General features: G+C 36.6%; 1 protein-coding gene across 1 annotated transcript in view; it reads right to left on the bottom strand.

Annotated features, from left to right (window-relative positions):
• BCAT1 (branched chain amino acid transaminase 1) overlaps nucleotides 1–19,420 on the bottom strand; it is a 327,555-nt gene that overhangs the window by 87,552 nt on the left and 220,583 nt on the right. Inside the window, exons 6-7 of the mRNA XM_044087682.1 lie at nucleotides 11,244–11,407; nucleotides 10,202–10,344 (exon numbers count right to left, since the gene is read on the bottom strand). Coding sequence (XP_043943617.1) covers nucleotides 10,202–10,344; nucleotides 11,244–11,407 — 307 coding nt within the window. The remainder of the gene's footprint in view (nucleotides 1–10,201; nucleotides 10,345–11,243; nucleotides 11,408–19,420) is intronic.

The following is a 19,420-nucleotide window of genomic DNA, read 5'->3' as shown; positions in this document are numbered from 1 at the left end:
TTTTCTGCAATACTTATTTCTAAGTGCAACCATATTGGCTACATTAAACTTTCATCGATTGCAATTCACCAAAATGTAGAATTTGTGTGGCAATATACACAGTTGACACTTATAAAAACTAACATTCGAGTCTTATAATATCTCTTCTGTAGTATTACAGTCAATTTTTATGTAATACTACCTTTCATATCAGATATAAGCTTATATTGATAGATGTGAAAATGTTGTATCAGATATAATAAATATTAAAAGGCTGTTACTGAGGCTTCAAGACATTGCTATTAATACACATTTTGTTCTGTATGCCATTTCACTGTTACTTCAGACACTACATAGTACATTTAATGTATCCAGTTTGTACAGTACTGAATTTACATCTCCTAGAAAAGCTTTGGCATAAAAATATGTAGAAACTGTGTTTGCATAGCTATACCAAGCTTCAACAAATGGTGTTGATATAGTAACAGACAATCTCTTATTTGATCACCTTTAATGTTGCATTTTATACTTGCAGATCATAATATAATGCATATATAGAGATGGAAAGAGAGAGAGAGAGAGAGAGAGACATACATACACACACACACACACACACACACACACACACACACACACACACACACACACACACACACACACACACACACGTATAAATATTTCCTAATTTCTTCAAGAAATCTCAGTACAAAAAAATTACTTTCTGCATTTATGCATATGTGTTAGTATTCATGTGTGGCAATATGTTGGATGGAACTGTTTAAAATGCATTACAAGAGGTCTGTAACACATCTGATAGTCTTCAAAATTATACCTTATATGTGTTCTTTTTATTTTGACTTGCTTTTCGAGAATCAATGTCTACAAAAACCCATGTTAAAAATCTGTAACTATTACCACTGACCTTCTCACTTGATAAATGTCAATGGCTCTTTAAAGAATCCTTACATTTTGAAAAGTTACAGTAAATTATGGAACGTTCATCAGTGAGAAAAAGCAGGCTGTAAGGTTACCATGTTTCACTTACACAGAGATTTACTTTATTGCCTGCATTTGCTTTTTTACCTGTTTCATGCTCTTTTTTTCGTATCATTATTTCTGATCCTAAATAAAACTAATGAATGAATAAATAAAGAGATGTCTTGGTATTACCTGCTTCTGTTGTCATTAAATACAAGTATTATTCTGCAATGATTTCAGTGAGGAGAAGCGGATGGTATAAGCAGTGGGGAACAACTGCTGATATCTGAGTACACTCTGAATGGTGACTCATATGAACATGGGAATGTACGCCATTTGTTATTCATCACAGTTTCAATCTATTCATAGCCCAGTTATTGGAGATCAAGGGGTGTGTTTTGTCCTTATGTAAAATTTGCTTCAATGGATGCCTGCTTGGTCTATTGTTCACAATCAAGTTGACTTCAGTGAGATAACTCTCAAGTAGGTGTACCATATACACTTTTTTGCTGGGTACAGAATAACATATAAAGGAAATACTATTGGATAGACCTAAACCAAAAATTCTCTTGATGCATAAGTGGATGTAATGAACTGAAGCACATATGTCAGACCCCGGGGAAACTGTGACTTAGCATCTACGGACTATACTATACAATGTTGATATGCATTGGTGATTTTTAGCTAAAATGAAGCATAACCTCTAATTCATGATTAACAAACAGATTGCTAGCAGCGCACGTCTGTATTAGAATGGTACAGATTGTCAGACATGGTTAGAACCCATAAACACAATCTCATTAGAATCTCTGGCATCTGTTGGAGCTAGCTGGAAGGAAGTGGATGAAAAGACTTTGACTGCTCGCCTGTTATGGGGGAAGATGTAAGGACATTCTGGACACCTGGCAGTTTCAGAAGCACCAGTGACAATACCGAGGCTGTGATGAGTAATGGTGATATTATAGGTTGCTGGGCAAAGAGGTGCATGACTCTGTATAGGTGGTCCACCACTGCATGGCCATATAGGTGACATCAGCCCACCCTATTAGTGGTGGTAGGGCCTAACTGAAAAGTCCAGCTGGCTACAATATAACATTACTGGCTTATTTGCTCCACCTCCCAAGAAGTAGGGCCATCCATTGGCTGTTTGCTGAGAATTCTTTCCATCTACAGGGACAAGACCTACCCAGTGATGGAGCATATACAGATTACACCCCCCCCCCGAGGTGTGATGGCCACAGAGTGAGAAGGAATCTTGGGGAAGCAAGAGATTCAACGTGAACGAAAGCTGGCAAAGAAAATGCAAGAAAAAAATAGCACTAGCACTGTCTGGGGAAAGGCAAAAAAGGCATGTTTAGTGGGCTTTCTACTAGGAGAAACAATTGTAATTTAACGAGTGAGGAGTGTTCCTATTTCAGGTCATGGAAATGAGTGCAGTAAGAAGATTACAGCATTTTGTTTTTATTTGTCTTCTTTTTTTCTCATTCCAATCCTTACACTTCCAGACAGTGTCCAGAAAATGCTTTGCAGTTTTGTTCCATTGTGTAATTTACAGTCATGATTCGTTAAAAAACTTGTCAGTAGATGGCTAGATACTGTATGACTTTTTTGGTAGTTTATTTGACTGTATATATAATGTGCACTGACAAAAGATGCAGATCATGGTTCCTGAAGTACCTCCGTACCTGGACAAAGCCATAAGTAATGGGGGTTCATAGGCCCAAACATATGCACAATTTTTAAATATTGCTCTTATAAACTTAAAAAGTGGATGCAATAACGGATTTTCCTTTAGCATGAATTTTCTGAAGGGTATAAAGTCTGAAACTCAAATGCCTATCATTATTTTCTGACTTTTATTTTCAATTATTTACCAATCATTTGTCAGAAAAGCAAAGATTTATGAGGAGCAGACCAAAAATATAAGGCAAAAATCTGGACATTCTGCAAAAATCTGGACAGTTGAGAGGTATGTGTTACATCTTGTAAAGATTAAGAAATTGGACTTGACAGAGTGTTAGTCTAATAAACTAAAGCAATGCTAGTCACAGACTAAGGATAATATTTTGTTTTCTATAATGATGTGTCATACAGGCTTTTGTAATGCTTCAGTTCAGGGATAAAACAAAAATATTTTCTGTTAAGATGTGCAGCACAAGTTTTTGTAATCTTTTCAGGTTCCGCTTATACAATGCTTAACCACAGTTTCAACACAGCAGCATATCCTGTCCCAAAACTGTCTCTGCTAACTAAGACAGAGCCATGAGGTGAATTACAGGAAAAGAGTTCATCATTTAAACGAAAGAGCAGGCACTGCCATACGGTCCCACTTCACCTCTTTTCTTTCTCGTTGTAATATGCATGAATTGATCCTTCTTGCTTTACCATTTTATTTTTACTGGCGATCATTATGTAATTTCAATTTATCATACTTTTATCACTGACTTGTTAATGTTTCATCCATATCTCTAAATCCCAATGTCAGAATTGCTGCAATGCATAACTGAATGCTACAAATACTATGATCATGAAAAACAAAGGAGAGTTGTATGCTAAAGGCTATATTATGTAATAGGCAGGTTAAATAACTGAAAAAAGCAAATAGATGATTTCCAATGCCCAATCCAGGAACATTTGTAATAAAATATGTGGAGAGTACTTACTTGTTTTTATTTGCTTAGCTCTGTTTAATGTGGTAGAGAAAAAACAACCATCAATTCACTTGTTTTAATTTTATTTAATGTAGTTTTTCTTTATAACTATTACTAAACATCTACCTCTTCTTTCTCTGCCACTTGTTCTTCCCTGATAAAACAGGTATTCCTGTAACAGCTGTCAGATTTGCCCAACTTCTTCTCAGTGTCACAAAGAGGAAGCAGAAGAGGAGGCACCATCCCTCCCCAGCATGTTATCAGTTAACATGGATCTCTACAAAGAGCTTTAAGGCAGGGATTGCACAGTCATGCTTCATTTTCTTAACTACACAAAGGACACACCTTTGAACCCATTATAAGCAAACAGTTGTAATAGTGAATTTGCATAATGTTATTCCAAGTGCCAACACCTGTACCTTGAACTTCTCTGCTCAAGAATTCACGTCAAAGCCCATAGAGGTTTAAAGCTCTGACTATGGCCCAGGCACCCTGGTTTTGAATAGGCTCATATGACTGATGAAGCAGCAGGGAATCCTGTCCTTACATGGAGGATGCTCGCTAAGTGGAGGCATGGTTAAGAGAGGAGTGTTGACCTCAGAAATAGTTGATGAGCATGAAGGGTGAGGAAGGGGATATGAGTGTGGCATTTAAAAGACCCCCCCCCCAGACAGAAGCACAGATGGATGAGTCCCAAGGACGTCCCTAGGATCGAGAACCTGTCCCAACATTACTGGAGTAGTCCTGGGGGTAGTAAAATGGCTAGTAGACCTGGCATGGATGTGGGGCCTCGGACAAAGCTGGTAAGATGAGGTCTGATGGTTTTAAAAATTAAAAAAAAAATCTCATTAAATTCAGAAATAGTGGGAGAACAAAGGCTTTTTTTCTTTAAGTATTACTCTAATTCATTTAAAAAGTTAATAGAACAATGGGTTTGCACTGACGTGTATTTTCTGAACTATAACACACATAAAACTCTAAAGCCTAGCATTACTAAAGGGCTATAATCATCAGTGAATTGCCAGAACATCAAAATGTACAAGTGACTGGGCAAAAATATGACACTAGCTCAGAGGCATTCTGCAAAGTTCAGGACAGTTGGAGGTATTGCTGCAACTAATTATTTTACTCCATGTAGTGTATACAAAAATCACATTATTCTTCCCTCACTTTCATTATCCCATTCTCTGGAATGATTTCTGTAATGTGCGATGCATAGTAGCAGAATCTGCAAATTAGTAGAACAGCTTAAATATTTCCATTTATGTCTTGTCAGATGATGAAGAGTAAATTACAAGTAACGAGTGAAAAAGACTGTCGTAGTACACAGAAAATATGAAAAAAAGTTGCAGGAGTAACAGCTGGAGAACTGCAATGTGGGAAAATGTTAAAGTGCACATGTATTCGATAAAAACATGCTGAATGCATACACTGCTTTGGGAGTGAGACTGATTATTGGAATAATGCTGTAAATAGAGTGCAACTGTTTTGATTGTACATTTGTAAATAAATGCCTAAATAAAATGGGAAAAAATGAAATAAATAAATAAAAAGCCTTGCTAAAAGCAAACTTCTCCAGAAAATTCTTAAAAAGAATTGTTTGCTAGATCAGGGGGCTTCCATCTACTCTTTTTAATAGGTGCCCTGGAATTGTTTAGATCCACCTACGCTACTACCTTAGGCAGATGAGACTTGGCTTAAAATGTTGATGGGAGGAGGGGTTGCACTCCTGAGTCTCTCATCCTTTGGATGAGATATAAAACTGAGGTTCCATAAGCTTGAGTTGGTGGTAGCTCAGGTGGATGCAATGATCACATGCATGGACTGAAAAGGAAAAAGACATTAGTCTGCTTTCCTGAGTCTGTGAGTTCAAACACTGAGAAATGGCCAGTGAACCACTTTCAGTTACTAAATGTTTCCAAATAATCATTGGTAAAGTATTCTCCAGAAAGTGGTAAGAATATGATTATTCAGATGTAATTAGTATTGTTATTTTGCCAACTACAATATCTTTTGCTTTATCATTCCCTATATAATCAATTACTTGCTTGCGTATTATGTTGTTCAACTGTACTGCTTGAGTTTCTGTTGAATAAATTTTGTTTATTATTATTCAGTTACAACAAAACTGTTGCTGATAATCCACCTATTAGTTTACATGGGTTGTGATGAGGCAAGGTATTGCCATCTGTGTCAGGAAGAATGGGGCAGTGCATGTTTAACATATGCCAGCATGATTGGCTGGAGTTTTGTGGGTGGTTTTCTGTCATTTGACTATCACACTGACTTGCATGATTGCTTATGCTGGAAATGCATCAGCAGTGTTGTTGTGGCTGATTGAATGTGTGTGTCTGAACTCTTTGAATTCTGGAGGGGAAGAGTGGAGGTTTTTGAGGTTGCTCTGTATTTTTAGGCGCTGCAGCAGATCTTGGAGTGACTTTGAGTGTGTATTGTGCCAGAGTCAGATGGTAAAATGTGATGCCATTCTATAAACAACACTGAGAGGATGGAACTCTCACAGGAGTTTTTTTTCTTTTGATTTGTTTTTTTTTTAAACCTGATATAAAAGATTATCATAGCTGAGTACAGTTCAGTTAGTTTGAAGCTTATCACCTTGCCTTGTGGAAGTAAGCATCTCAGCATCCTATCTTGCCTTGCTGTACTAATTAAGTTAACTAGGGAACATTTAATCTTTAGACAGTCAAAGAAATACAGTGAGATTAGTTAAGTATTATTTTCTGCATCAGTGTGAAGCTGTCCACCTGTGTTATTTTTATTTCCCCTGTGATTGAAACTCTGGTGTTTATTCTACTTAGATACATAGTATTTTCATGTTTTCTATTTTATTGTTTATTATTAAATATTTTTATATATTTCTTTGTAGCTGATCTTTTTGAGATTACTTTTAATAGCTTGAGAGTACTTGTGCTTATTTTAGTAATGCCTTGGCTACTTTGAAAAGCCAGGCTGCTTTGTATTGATTTTATTCAGTATAATTGAATACCCTTGTAAGAACCTTAGCGTAATTGACTGGTGGCAGTGTGGTTACCTTAAAGTGTGGGCAGAAAGGGGCACAGCTAGTAAATCTGTGACAGCTTTTCCTAGGACTGTGTGTGTGTGTGTGTGTGTGTGTGTGTGTGTGTGTGTGTGTGTGTGTGTGTGTGTGAAAATCAAATACCCAGTTGTGGGTGTGTCAGTTACTTGGAACTGGGACACAGTGCTCCAAAGTATGAGTTTTGTATTGGATCTATAGAGACAGAGAGTCCACTCCCACGTTTGCAGTGTATTCTCTGTGTGCTCTTGGGGGAAACTGTGCTTGATACGGAGAACTACATTTGAAATACTGTATAAATCCATTTGTGTTCTTAGTGACCATCTCTCACCAGTGTCAGTGGTGAGAATTGAGGCTCCTTGATTACTGGATTGGGGTAAAGAGAGGCTGTCACATGGGTATTGGCACAGTATTGCTATATGATAATTTGCATCTGCCAATTTGAAGAGGGACTGCTTAGTTATATCTTAATATATTGGTTGACTCACTATAAAACTATTCAGTAAATAAAAAGTTAGTGCCAGACTGGACTGGCTTGTGGTAGGATTACCAAGAAAGTAGGAAAGAGATAATGGCATTGGATAGTTATTAGCATCTCCCTTTGAGAAACACTCCATGTATGAGTGTGTGTGTGTGTGTGTGTGTGTGTGTGTGTGTGTGTGTGTGTGTGTGTGTGTGTGTGTGTGTGTGTGTGTGTGTGTGTGTATTTCTGTACATGGATGTGTCTGTGTGTGTGTGTGTGTGTGTGTGTGTGTGTGTGTGTGTGTGTGTGTGTGTGTGTGTATATGTGTGTGTCCCTGAAAAATAACTTTGGATAACTCAGAGTAAGACTGCTCTAGTAGGCACTGGACCCAGACCAAGGAAGATGAAATACTGGGAAGCCAATGACTATCGGTTTGTTCTGTAGCTATATAATGAAAAGCTTTTATGGGTTGTGGGAGGTCCTACTAGTTAAATAAAAGTATAAATTTGTTGAATGTTCTTAATGCCAGTTTCTCCTCACATATTATTTGGTATCAACAATGCAGATCTGGAACTCATACGCATAGCTTATCACATATTACTTAGTAGCAGCTGTGGATTTGTCATATTCCTTGGCCTTGCACATCATACCTAGCATCAGTTCTTATCTTAAGAGGGAGGGAAATGGCTGCTGTGATTGAAATGCATGGGAGGATATTAGAAAAAAGTTAGAAAGGATCCCCAAGAGTATGGGAATTAGTAAATCATGGATAGGTGCATTCTTTAAAGTTTTCCAGAGTAAAATTTACAGTATACATTTTTCCTTGTATTACTAAAAATGTTTGTCTGTTATTTAGTTTGCATAAGCAGAATTTATTGAATTAACTTCAAATTGATACACGTATCTAGATTATGAAAAACAAGAGTTAAATAATTTTCACTGGAAAGGAGATTAAAGGCATTATATACGAACTTTGCCTGGAGAAAATAAATAGCATATATTGACTTAAAATAAATACTTTATTTCACAAGAAAACAAAGTTTTCAATTTTTAAAAACTCTTTTTCAATGCACAGAGGAATTTTTAGACAATGCGTTTGTGATATATACTGAAAATGTTATATATTTTGCTACCGGCAGGAAGTGTGGATGTTTTTATATAGGAAAAACTACTCAAAAGTTCAAAGAAAGGATAGCATTGCATGTATCAGATATCCATACGAATAGTGATACAAATGCATTAACCAAACCTATCAAACAGTGAGGTTGTGAGCATATTTTTAAATTCATGGCGCTTCAGAAAATGCATATACATAAGACGGGGTGATTTAGTAAACATAACTCAGATGGCAGAATATAGATGGATCAACTACTTTAGAGCAGCCTCATCTCCAGGGTTACATACTACAAATAGTATGAAATCTATTTTAAAATGTAAACAGGACTATGTATTAATTTTATATATGATATTAAATTAATATATCAAAATTGTATTGACTTTTTTATATTTCATTTTTGGTTTAGTATTTATATGAAGTAGCATTTTATGCTTTTCATATGCTTTTTATAAGTTTTTTTAGATTATGTCATGTGATGTGGAATCAGGTTGTGATAGGTTGGCATTTGAAATAAATACTTGTGTTAGAAGCAATTGAATTAATTCTTCCATGCATTGACAAAGAGTTTGTATGACTTGAAAGCTTTGCTTGTTTGCTTGTGAAATAAAGTATTTTTAAGATGGTTGGATTCCTAGCTTTAGAAAAACAAGGAGGTATTTAATACCCTGAAAATGGAATGTATATACACAAACACACACACACACATATATATATATATATATATATATATATATATATATATATATATATATATATATATTTGGGTCCCCTATGAAATCCCGAACGCACAGAATCCCGATGCCCAAAATAACGAGATGAAAAGCCCGAAACCCCACATTACCAAAACGTTGAAAGCGCGAAATTCAAAATCGCGAAACTAATACATACATACAGCACACACACAAACATACACACACCCTCCCCCATAACCAAACAAACCACCCTACACTAAAGATAAGCAGGGGGGCTATGCCCCCCTGAAACCCCATGTGGGGGGCTGTGCCCTCCCACACACACCCCCTACTTTATTATTCTAACTCTGAGATCGCACAAACATATACACAAGGCAAACTCACACCCACAAATTACAATCCCTCACACACACACACACACACACACACACACACACACACACACACACACACACACACACACACACACGCACACACCACAGTCACATCACACACTTACACACACTAAAGCTCCTCACAAACACACTTACACACACATACTTACCTGAACCACAACACCAGAAGTGCTATCTCAAAATCCCTTAACATCGGGATTTTGAATTTCGTGCTTCTGGTCTGTCAGTAATGTGGGGTTTTGGGTTTTTCGTGACGGTATTTTGGGCATCAGGATTCTGTGCGTTCGGGACTTCGTAGGGGATATATATATATATATATATATATATATATATATATATATATATATATATATATGTGTGTGTGTGTATACATATACCTAGACAGAGATATAGATAGATAAATAGATATTTGAGAGTGACTTTTTACTATCTTTATTTATCCCATAAGAATTTGCATTAAAGCATTAACAGACTACCTTTGTTTCAGATCTCATGTATTACACCCCATTGTTTCTTATTCTGTGAGAAGTCAACAATACAGATGTCCTTGTATCTCAGGCTGAGGAAACAGCAATACCCTTTTCTATTATTACAAGAAGAAAGATCTTGCATTAATTCTGTCCTTTTCAGTCAAGGGTACATGACATCATGCTCTGTTCTCCTTGGCAGAATTCTGATTCATTCATATTAATGATTTTCTCATTCATTTGGTATAAAATACCACATATTATCTCCTGCTCATTAATCCAGTACAGCATATTCTACATTACTTGCAGTATAATTTATCTGACAAAAGAAAGAACAAACTGTTTAGTTTGCTCAAGAGACAAGTATTTGGTGACTCGTTTACACAGCAAATAATATATTTAGTTACCTCCATTGTCATTGATCCAGTACAGGAAAAGATTCATGGTTCCAACTTCAGTTATTTGATGATCTTCTCCATATAGCCACAACACTTGCTGGCAGCCATGATCTATTGCCTCATATTGTGCAAATATTGAAGCACCGTAATTCCTTAAGATGATAGAGAAGGGGAAGGATGACATATTTGTTGTTGTATCTTAAATATTCTTAGCACAGCATTTAGAATGAAAGCCACTCGGTCACTGGCAAGAAAAAAATACAAGAATCTCGAAAAATAAAGCATCTTATTTTTCATAAACAGGTATACACACACACACACACACACACACACACACACACACACACACACACACACACACACACACACACAATACACATGCATTTGCCCAAAATTACACATGCACACAAGTAGGCACATGTACTCACAAACACCCATGCATAAATGCAGGTGTGCATTTAGACACACATACACAACTAATCGTACACATAGATGCACTACACAAACACACAGACACATATTCTTACAGAACCACACACATGCAAGAATGCACATTTAGCACATTCACACTTCAACAATTAGTTTAAAGCCTAACAACAATATGTTTGGGGGTTTCTTTGTTTGTTTGTTTTTTTTTTTTTTTTTGTGGACATACTTGCAGTGGCATCCTGGAAAGTCATTGGCATTATTTGTAATATGTTTTAAGTTACAGAGTATATTGCTACCTAAGATACTGAAATATTACAGTTACGGCTTAGTGCCACCATATTACTTAAAGTGCAGGAAAGTGTAATGTGCCATAGAGATCTTTACCTAAGCAGGTTTTACAGTTTATGTCATTTAGTTGCACACAAAGAATCGTGCAAATATCAAGTTTTGTTCTTCATGCGCTCTAGCAATAGCATATGCACAGGAAGGAAGAGAGAGAATAAAAAAGAAAGTAAAGGAGAGAAAGAAAGGAAATGAGTGAACAGGAAGCTAAAAGGTTTCAAATTGAGGAAGAAAAGGTAAAAAGCAGAAAGTGTATAGTATATATATATATATATATTACCCTCCCATTTTGCAGTCACCAGTTCCTCCCTTCCAGGCTCGCACATATTTTGGGTCAGCCCACAGTGAGACTGGATTGAAACTTCCAGTTGAAAAGTAAGGTCCAACAGGACTCAGGATCACGTACAACAAAGCTTTTGAAGGCTTCTTTACCCCAAGGGAAGGCTTGTGAGAGAAACAAAAAAAAAGAGAGAGAAACATTGTTATTTCGTATAACCATGAAAAGAACTCACACCACATAAATTAATCTAACATAAAAATGTTTTTTAACCAAGTTTTACTGTCTAAGTTACTTTGCTTCAGGTTTAGTGACTTTCCATTTTAAATCCCCTACAAGGTCACCAATTTCCTTGACTCGTGAAATAAGTGTGTTGTATGTCTTTACAGTCTGGCAATGATTGCTTAAGCCCTTCGAGTATCATTACTTATGGTCAGAAGAAATTATTTATTAAATATGGTGCTTGGGTCTAAACAATTCACAGTCAACTAACACTTAAACCAGTAGTATATCAGCCTGTACCACAGTCCTACTGAGTAAATTAGGAATGGGCAACAGGCATCCATTTAGGACAGGAGGTGAAGCATTTACCTTTGGAGTCCTTGGTGTAGGTACAAAATACTCCAGTCTAGCAGGTTTGTAACTGGAAGCTATTAAATATGCATTTCTTAATGTCGCTTCGGATAACTAGGAAGTATACCATGAGGGAATTCATATAGACAGAGGAGGGATTTGTAGACATGGAACTGGTAGCCCATTTTATGATCACGGACAGAGTTGTGATTCTTTTGGATTAGGTTGCAGAACATAGCAGAGAGGATATGATGAGATACATTGGATTCCATAATACATTTAATGCTAATATAAGCCACTTTTCCAAAAATGTACCTAAAAGAAATTACAGAGTGCTGTAGTTTCTGTTAATAATGGTTCAGGAAAGTGTTGCTTGTTAACAGAACTCTGTAATTTCCCCCAACCTTGAAACAGTGAATACAGAAATGCAGAAAGAGAGTGATCTGAGCATTTATGTCTTCAAGGCAGTTTAATTTGTATTGACTGAGATTTTATTTAACCCTAAAACAGGCAGGCCTGTCTGCAAAGGAGCATTGACATGCTACAGTTCATTAAGTGATGCTCAGTATGGGTGCCGATTCAAATTAAGGAGACATATTAGTTGGTTATGATACTGCTTGCATTCCTGAGACTGAGGAAGACAGGGTGATAGACTTAAGTGCAAAAGTACCTAGAATGTGATGGAACTTACACAGATGATCATTAAGAATGTGTAAAAGAAAAAAACTGGATCTCCGAACACCACTGCTTAAAACTTTAATAAAAAAGTAAGCACTTTCGCAGAAAACAAACATGCCTCTTCAGACCTTATAAGAACTGGCTTCAAAGACACATGTTCATTCAGCCCTGGAAATACATTTCCTTTTAAAAGAAGTATCCATTTAATTTCCTTCTTTCCCATGATATTCTTAAAGTCCCCACCCCCCCCTGAAATTTAAGACACTAATTCTAATGCAGGAAAATAAAACTGTGTCTGCTCCCATTCTCTATAACACATTGAGCTAATGTACTCATACTCTTCTGATTATGGATGTCCCCGAAGTTTCTTACGTCTCATCCCGTCACACATTAATATTTAAATATCAGAAAGATGTGTACCTTTTTGATAATATTATTGGTTCTGATACATTTTCCATGTCATTGTTTTAATATTCATGTTTAGGTGGCTTAATGGTTAAGATGTTTGCCTTACAAACACAAGGTACAGGGTTTGAATCTCACAGGGGATAATTAGCTAGGCTTAAAATGGCTTGCAAGGGCAGTTAGCCTAGTACTAATCTATGAACCTAAAGGGGTGTGTTAATACAGCGCATCTCTATTGGCCAGTTTCCTCTACTGGCTGTGTTTTTAGACTGGAACATTGTTTTCATTGGAGAATGCCTTTTTGAATTTTTTATATAAATGTGTGTGGTTTGTGTAGCTTTTTTATATTTTCTGAAGAAGCGGGTTTATTTTCCGCAAAAGTGCTTACCTTTTTTATTACTGTAGTTTATTCAACCTTTAAGCCATGGTGTTCGGAGCTCCAGTTTTTTTCTTTTACATTTTACTGTTTAGTGCTGTTTCGGCCTTTATCTGACTACTTGACTTTGCTTGTTTGGATCATTAAGAATATACAAGGTTGGAAAAGCTCACTAAAGGTTAATAAATTACTTTTAGCGTATGTTGGTAGTTTGTTAGGTATTCTTATTGCCACTTTGATTTAGACACGTGTTAACATGACAGGAGACGAATTATACAGTTATATTTATAGGAAGGAAACATTTTGATGCCCTAATGGTAAATCTGTTGGTCAACAGAAAAAAAACATGCTTTGTACAGAGCTTCTTTATTTATCAGATTAGAACACAAATTACCAACTAGTAGTATGCCCACTAGGAATAGAATCACCTAAATGTGTTTGTCTTTGGATCAACACTGCAGAGGAAAATATAAATTATAAGAAAGAATGTAACCAGTTTTAGGTTCATATTTGTCTGAGATGTCTTGTTCTTTGCATAAGTTTTTTGCATTACATGATATTACATTATAACTTAATAATATAAAAATCTTAAATTAACATATCTGCAAATTAAGCATATAGTTATGGAAAATAAAAAGGACTATAAATAGTAACAACTGCAACACATATAAGTATGATACTGGAAAAGCAAAACATTAAGTAAAGCCACTGACTCACCTACATAGTGCTGCCTAAAATTAGGATACCCTAACTAAACAGATAGTACTTCAGGGACCCCCTAAAGGAGGTTACAGAATTAGCTGAATCAAAAAGAGGTATCACCTACTACAGAGGAGTGGTTTGGTAGATGAAACAATGCCAGCCAGAAGATTTCAGTCACACCTTGATATACATTAACAGTCCTTCCTTGGAAGAAAGTCTAACATGACATCTTTTGCTAGACTGACAGAAGAATTTCAGAAAGAAGTGGTAATGAAAGTATACCAGAAATTTAAAAAAAAAAAAAAAAACAGGCGACAGCAGCAGAAACTGCCAGAAAAACAAAGAATACAAATTATGTGACCAGAAGGTAAGGAAAGCAAGGGGAAGGAAAGGGAAGGGAAGGAAAGGAAATGGAAGGGAAGGAAAGGGAAGGGAAGGAAAGGGAAGGGAAGGAAAGGAAATGGAAGGGAAGGAAAGAGAAGAAAAGGGAAGGGAAGGAAAGAGAAGGAATGGGAAGGAAAGGAAAGAAAAGAAAAGGAAAGGAAAGGGAAGGGAAGGAAAGGAAAGGGAAGGGAAGGAAAGGAAAGAGAAGGAAAGGGAAGGGAAGGAAAGAGAAGGAATGGGAAGGAAAGGGAAGGGAAGGAAAGGGAAGGGCAGGAAAGGAAAGAGAAGGAATGGGAAGGGAAGGAAAGAGAAGGAATGGGAAGGAAAGGAAAGAAAAGGAAAGGAAAGGGAAGGGAAGGAAAGGAAAGATAAGGGAAGGAAAGGGAAGGAAAGAAGGAATGGGAAGGAAAGGAAAGGAAAGAAAAGGAAAGGAAAGGGAAAGGAAAGGGAAGGGAAGGGAAGGGAAGAAATCTGGAAATCCCTCAATTGTAGTATTATGCACAGAGAATTACTGGAAATGTGAATTTAAGCCAAAAGATTAAAGGTTAAGACAGTGGATTATGTGCATGCTGGTCTGCACAGTCTATAGAATATGTGGGAGATACAGGCACATGCAGGTTCCATAGTACATGATTAGAAACAGCTGCAAATGTTACTACTGTTTGTGATATATTTATGCCTGAGGCTCCATAAAGGTAAAATTCTTGTAATGGGAATTGTCCAGATATTACAACAAACAAGTAGCTGAGAAGCACTGGAAACATAAACCATGAGGAAACTGAAGACACATTGATCACATGGGACAATTGAATAGTAAGAGAAATGAGAAGTAAAGAAACTAGAGAAAGAAAAATATCATTAATTACTGAAAGGGCTACAACTAGAGGCTGCAGTGTTTTGTATATCGAGAACCGTAAACTTGTAGAGTAGCAAGGTATGCAAGCAGAAACTGCAGCCATACGGAATAAATACCACAGACAGTTTCAATACCGATAGGAGCATCAGAGCTAATAAAATCAATTTTCAAGCATATGTTACCAATATTAGCAATTACATTTGAACTTCAGAAAGAGGAAATTCTGGATACAATGCAGGTGCTCATAAGTTCACTCTTGGCAAATATCAAAGATCAAAGCAATACTAGTTTCCTGACTTTTAATAGAACCCTGACTTAGGAATGGGTCCATTCTTGTTGCAGTATTAGAAACCCTAAACATCAGGAGAAATTAAACAAATCACAGAATGTGACACTAGCGCCATCTTAAGAGAGGGAGGGCCCTGATCATGCAAAGGTTAGAAACACAGACTCAGTATCTTAAAGGCAGACCTTGCCACAAAAGGAGGAAACATGATTTGTGTAAAACCAGAGTAATGTATTCAGAACAAATACGCTGCTCACTACCCTCACTGCCAAGTCTTTTACCTACTGCAGACGTTTAAGAGCTTTCTCAAAGAGTACCAGGCATATAACATTACAGTAGTCTGAGTGAAAAGATGCCAGTCAAACATTAATGTTAGTGGGATCATGCTATCTGATAGGATATCTAATCAATGGGATATTACTGCATTGAAAGTACATAAACTGAGACTTCACAACACCTGACACCTAGTCCCTAAATGTCAATAAATTAGTACGAATAATTCTAAGGACTGACAGCTTAGACACAGACTCAGACTAAGCACTCAAAGAGGACGGTAGTGGGGAAAGGTAGTGCCTGTGAAAGCCTTAGTGTAGCATACACCAAAAACAATTTAGTCTTTGCAGTGTTTATTGTCCATAGATTATAATCCATCTAGTCCAGGATGGAACCTACACCAGAACCATAACTAAGGAAGGGCAAAGGGGGGCAGTTGTTCTATGGGTGTGATCAGCCTGTGCCTTTGGCAAATAATGAGACTAGGGAGATTTATGATTTATTAAACTTTGGTGAACCATGTCAATTCTGGCATTTAGGTTTGAGAACTAATCTGAAAGTATTCAAATAGTTATCAAGCTTGTATATTAATGTACCAGTTTTACTTCAGTAAGTGCATAATTTAATTTATAAATGCAGCCTTTGTGCATTCAGTAAAAGTCAAAGATTTGCAATTCTTGTGATTTATGTAGTAAAATGAAAATAATGAAAGGTGGAAAATGCACTGCATTTCAGTGAAATTTCCTGATGTCTGACTTGATGTGGTTTTAAGCCACTACATTAGTGTTTTAATGTGGACATACGTTGATAATATACCGTTTCTAGTATAGACTTCATATAAGCTAAAGTGAATTTAAACTTTAAAGTGCACATCAAATGGGGAATATACATCAAAGAAATACAGAAAAGGAACATTTTTGTTTATTTAACTTGTCAGAGTACTAAAGCTTAATGAGTATATCTAACAAACTCAGAAGGAATGGTTTCTTGATTGAATGTTAATACCATTTATGCTCAGAAATTAACCATGTCTTAAAAATGTTTATGCATGTCAGTGAAGAAAGAAAACTTTTTGTAGTTGTTGCTGTTGCATATGTGACTGAATACATGGAAGTAAATCAGTATATTAACAGATCTGTTTTGGAATTTAACTCAGACATGTTTGACACTGTTTTTAAGTCAATTGGAATAACAATTACTATAAAAAAATTGTACTGCAATTAGTAGTTCCTTGAATCAGGGGTGGGGGAACAACACTTCCATTGTTTAATAAATTCCATTGTTTAATAAAGTCTTGATAGACTGATAGTTCAAAGGTGTGGGTGGCCATGGTGGTGCAGCAGTTAACATTGCCACCTCACAGCAAGAGGTTCCCCAGTTCAATTCTCGGCTGGGGTGCCTTCTGTGTGGAGTCTCCATGTCCTCCCTGTGGTCATGTGGGTTTCCTCCAGGTGTTCTAGTTTCCTTCCACATTCCAAAGACATGCTGTAGATGGATTGGATACTCCAAATTGACCCTAGGTGTGAGTGTGTGCATGCGTGTGCTTTCTGTGGAAGGTTGGGCATCGGGCTGGCACCTTGGCACCGTAAAACTCCACTGCCAATCATGAGCGGACAGGTGATCCGCTGTGGCAACCCCTAACCGGGAAAAAGCCGAAAGAAGAAGACTGATAGTTCAAAGGTATGTTCTGAAGGAGATTTTCTGAGCTGCAGTCTATGGAGTTTGCTTTGCTTGAAGTATGTTCACTAAAACTCAGACTGAAATGCAAGCTTTAGTTGTAGCTTACCTTGTGACTTTTTTGCCACACCCAAAAATCAGACTGATAGAAACAGAATCTAAGCCATAAGAGTAAAGTAGGTGACATCATTTTTAAATGTATATGAAAGAATTGCATGAAAAAGCATAGTAGAATGGCACATGTTGAATGTATACTAAATAAATTACTGGTGAAAAGTTCCTTGCCAAAGAAGTGATACAAAATTGCTGACATGTTGGTTACCAAATGTCTGCATAGTGAATGTACTAAGCCATTAATAGTAATGCATTGAGAAAAATGTTTTTGCAGTAGGAAGTATGTTCTCAAGAAATTGATGAAGTTGGTTAAATGCAAGAAGTGAGTATTTCAGAGTTCTGTTGAATTCTCACACTGTAAAAGTAGCTCACTACCATTTCAATAAACTGTGACTCATTATGACTTCAAATTACATATAGGTAGTGGCTAGGCTTCCAATCCAGGAGAGCACTGAGGAGTCTAGCCCAGATTCCCAGTTGCTCTTAAGCACTGTCTGGTTATGTGACTTGTATAAGATCACACAATAAACAAATGAGGAGAAACAGACTCAAACCCTGCACTGCAGGAATTACAGTTCACAGTCTTAACTCTCTGTGCTAACTGTCAGACTTGGGAAAACTGCTGAGAAATTCTACAGATTAGGAAAGGGCTGACAGTAAATGCAAAGTACAAAAAGTGATCTGCTTAAGGAAAGATAATCAATAGCTGAAGTAAAAGTATTGAAAAAGAATTTTGAGACAACATAAAGTCTGTATCCACGCTAAAGAATTTGCAAAACTTTTCTAATGGTGTTTGGAAAACTACAAGTCGATGTTTGTGCTGACATATATTCTCACACGCCAAATATCTCTAACATTAACAATGATAAAATTAACTTCTTTAAGTGTAGCTATCTGAAAATAATCTTACGTTTATTCTTCAGTTCACAACAATAATTCCTATACAAGTGAAGCCACCTTTTGGCCTTACAAAACTAACTATATGTACACAGCTTTTAATCAGTACTTTCAAATGTCAGTAGTTTAAAACAGTTTATGACATGATATTGTACTCTGTACCTGTGTGGTTTAAATTATATACTACGTACATTAATTGTCAGTTGCTATGCATTCGTCTCTTAGTGCTTGTGATGCATTTTAGGCATCTCTGCAGTAAGTATTTCAATTTCAGTACTACCAAAACAGCGTGTCTTTAGACTTCTTTTCAAAACATGAAGATCAGTTGGACTCACTTGCTTTTACTTTCACAGATCTTTGAGAAATGATCTTTTCTACTAAAAATTCTCAAGACTGATTAAATGCCTGTCGATACTTCCTGTTACCACTTATAGCCACACCTACTGCAAGTTTTGACTACCACAACGCATATACTTAACTCTCCTCCATAGCTGATCCCATATTTGCTACAGTGCATTCCTGCATCAGTTTCTATTTCAGATATAATACTTTTACAACACATCTTAACTTTATTTCACACTTTGATTGTTTATTTGACTCACATTCTCTTTTGAACACATCATTCCCCTTACATAATTCTGTTAACTGTACATTAATTTTAGTTGATCTGCACACATTCACAGATTTGGAGAAAAGATGCACCAGTACACAAGTTACACAGATGATATCATCATTGAAGGCATACTAAGGACTAGACCCTACCCAGAACGCAGTAAAGCACTAATATTTGTGGAAATCAGCAACACAAAATGTGATAGTAACATATAATGCCTGAGAGCAGAATACATGCATTAACAGTGTTAGCTTTCACTGACTGTGACAAAACAAACAGTAACACAATTACAACCAATACCTATGACTCCAGCACTAAGGAAAGTCTTGCCCACCACTGATACTAA

The sequence above is a fragment of the Protopterus annectens genome, chromosome 11.part0 (assembly GCF_019279795.1).
Source record: "Protopterus annectens isolate FY-2018-M chromosome 11.part0, PAN1.0, whole genome shotgun sequence".
Classification (NCBI taxonomy): domain Eukaryota; kingdom Metazoa; phylum Chordata; order Ceratodontiformes; family Protopteridae; genus Protopterus; species Protopterus annectens.
The sequence above is the reverse complement of the archived record's forward strand: the minus strand, read 5'-3'. Positions and strand labels throughout refer to the sequence as shown.